At 47.5% G+C, this 2,488-nt stretch overlaps 1 protein-coding gene across 1 annotated transcript in view; it reads right to left on the bottom strand.

The window, feature by feature from the left end:
• The window catches only part of LOC107080866 (cubilin-like), a gene marked incomplete at its 3' end in the record, with an annotated part of 17,657 nt that overhangs the window by 643 nt on the left and 14,526 nt on the right, over window positions 1–2,488 (bottom strand). The window contains exons 14-15 of the mRNA XM_015369070.1: window positions 1,307–1,478; window positions 723–901 (exon numbers count right to left, since the gene is read on the bottom strand). Coding sequence (XP_015224556.1) covers window positions 723–901; window positions 1,307–1,478 — 351 coding nt within the window. The remainder of the gene's footprint in view (window positions 1–722; window positions 902–1,306; window positions 1,479–2,488) is intronic.

The raw sequence follows: 2,488 nt of genomic DNA on the forward strand, positions 1-2,488 counted from the left end.
GGATAGAGGACAGAGGACAGGGATAGAAGATAGCAGAAAGAAGATAGAGGACAGGGATGGAGGACAGGGATAGAGGACAGAGGACTGGGATAGAATATAGCAGAAAGAAGATAGAGGACAGAAGATAGAGGTCATGGACAGAGGACAGGGACAGAAGATAGAGGACATTGAAAGAGGAAAGGGACAGAGGACATTGACCGAGTACAGGGGACAGAAGACATGGACAGACCGCATGGACAAAAGACAGGTGATGTAGATAGAGGACATGGACAGAGGAGTGAGGATAGAGGACATGGACAGGGGAGAGAGAAGTGAGGACAGAGGACAATGGACAAGGAAAGAGGACAGAAGAAAGAGGACATGGAGAGGGGAGAGAAGACATGGATAGAGAACATGGACAGGGGCGGGAGAAGAGAGGACAGAGGACACTGGACAAGGAGATAGGATAGAAGACATAGGACATGGACAGAGTACAGAAGACATGGATAGAGAACATGGACAGGGGTGGGAGAAGAGAGGACAGATGACAATGGACATGGATGGAGGACAGAAGATAGAGGACATGAACAAAGGACAGATGACATGAACAGAGGACAAAGGACATGGATAGTGGTAATGGACAGGGGACGTCTCCTGTCTGCCTCAGTCAGTCTGTTTCTCTCCTGGTTTTTCTCTCTACTGATGGCTGCTCTAACAAAGACATTTCTACGTCATGGTCCCACCTATGGAGTAGCGGGCCTTGAAGCCTTTGTGCGTGACGCTGGTGTCGGTACGGAAGCGCAGCAGCATGGAGGAACCCTTGGAATGTTGGGTGGAGGGTCTGGTGCTGCCACACAGCCGGGAGATCGGGTCCGAGTTCAAAGACGAACCGTCTCTGAGCTCCAGGTAGTCGTAGGAGCAGCTGATGATGAACACAGAACCAAACATCATCAACATAAACAGAACCCTTACCTTACATCAGAACCATCAGTCAACCAGGAACCTGTTCTTAACCAGGAACCTGTTCTCAAACAGGAACCAGTTCAGAACCAGGAACCAGTTCCGAACCAGGAACCTGTTCTGAACCAGGAACCAGTTCAGAACCAGGAACCAGTTCCGACCAGGAACCTGTTCTGAACCAGGAACCAGTTCTGAACCAGGAACCAGTTCCGACCCAGGAACTTGTTCTGAACCAGGAACCAGTTCTGAACAAGAAACCTGGTGACTTTGGCTGAAATCAAACATCTTCTGATGCCACTGAAATAATGACGGTTATTCAGAGGAGGAAGCAGGAAGTGAAAGGGATCCAGAACCTGAGCAGCGGTACCTGGAGGTGGGCTCGATGTAGAAGTCCTCAAAGTCCACCTGGACAGCTTCTCCGTTGGGGACGGTTATGACCCAGATGCAGTCCACGTTTTGAGGGTAGTTCTCTGGGTAGTTGGGTGAGGTGATGTATCCTGGAGGGTCTTCATCCCTGACCACTATGAAGCCTCCACAGGCTGGGGGGAAATTGAATCTGTTATAACTGGAACCAGGCTTTACGCAGAGCAGAACCAGCCCAGAACCAGAACCTTCTGCTGCTCATCTCTCTGTAAGCTCATCTCTATATGTACTCATCTCTAGGTATGCTAACCTGTATGTATGCTATGCTATGCATCCTCACCCGTATGTATGCTAACCCATGCATGCTAACCCACACATCCTCCTCCGTATGAATGCTAACCCATGCATGTTAACCCATGCATGCTAACCCATATGTCTGCTAATCTGTATGCATGCAAACCTGTATGCATGCTTACCTGTATGTATGTCAACACATGTATCCTCACCCATATTTATGCTAACCCATGAAGGCTGACTCATGCATGCTAACATGTATGTATGCTAACTCATTCATCCTCACCCGTATGTATGCTAACCCATGCATGCTAACCCGTATGCATGCTAACCCATATGTATGCTTACCCATATGTATGCTAACCCATGAATGCTAACCCATGCATGCTAACACATGCATGCTAACCCGTATGTATGCTAACCCGTATGTATGCTTACCCGTACGTATGCTAACCCATGAATGCTAACCCATGCATGCTAACCCGTATGTATGCTAACCTGTATTTATGCTTACCCGTATGTATACTAACCCATGCATGCTAACATGTATGAATGCTAACCCATGCATGCTAACCTGTATGTATACTTACCCGTATATATACTAACCCATGCATGCTAACCCGTATGTATGCTAACCCCTATGTATGCTAACCCATGAATGCTAACCCATGCATGCTAACCTGTATGTATACTTACCCGTATATATACTAACCCATGCATGCTAACACATGCATGCTAACCCGTATGTATGCTAACCCATGCATGCTAACCCGTATGTATGCTAACCCATATGTATGCTAACCCATGAATGCTAACCCATGCATGCTAACCTATGCATGCTAACCCGTATGTATGCTAACCCATGCATGCTAACCCGTATGTATGCTAACCC

The sequence above is a fragment of the Cyprinodon variegatus genome, unplaced genomic scaffold, assembly GCF_000732505.1.
Source record: "Cyprinodon variegatus isolate N-32 unplaced genomic scaffold, C_variegatus-1.0 Scaffold2429, whole genome shotgun sequence".
Lineage (NCBI taxonomy): Eukaryota > Metazoa > Chordata > Actinopteri > Cyprinodontiformes > Cyprinodontidae > Cyprinodon > Cyprinodon variegatus.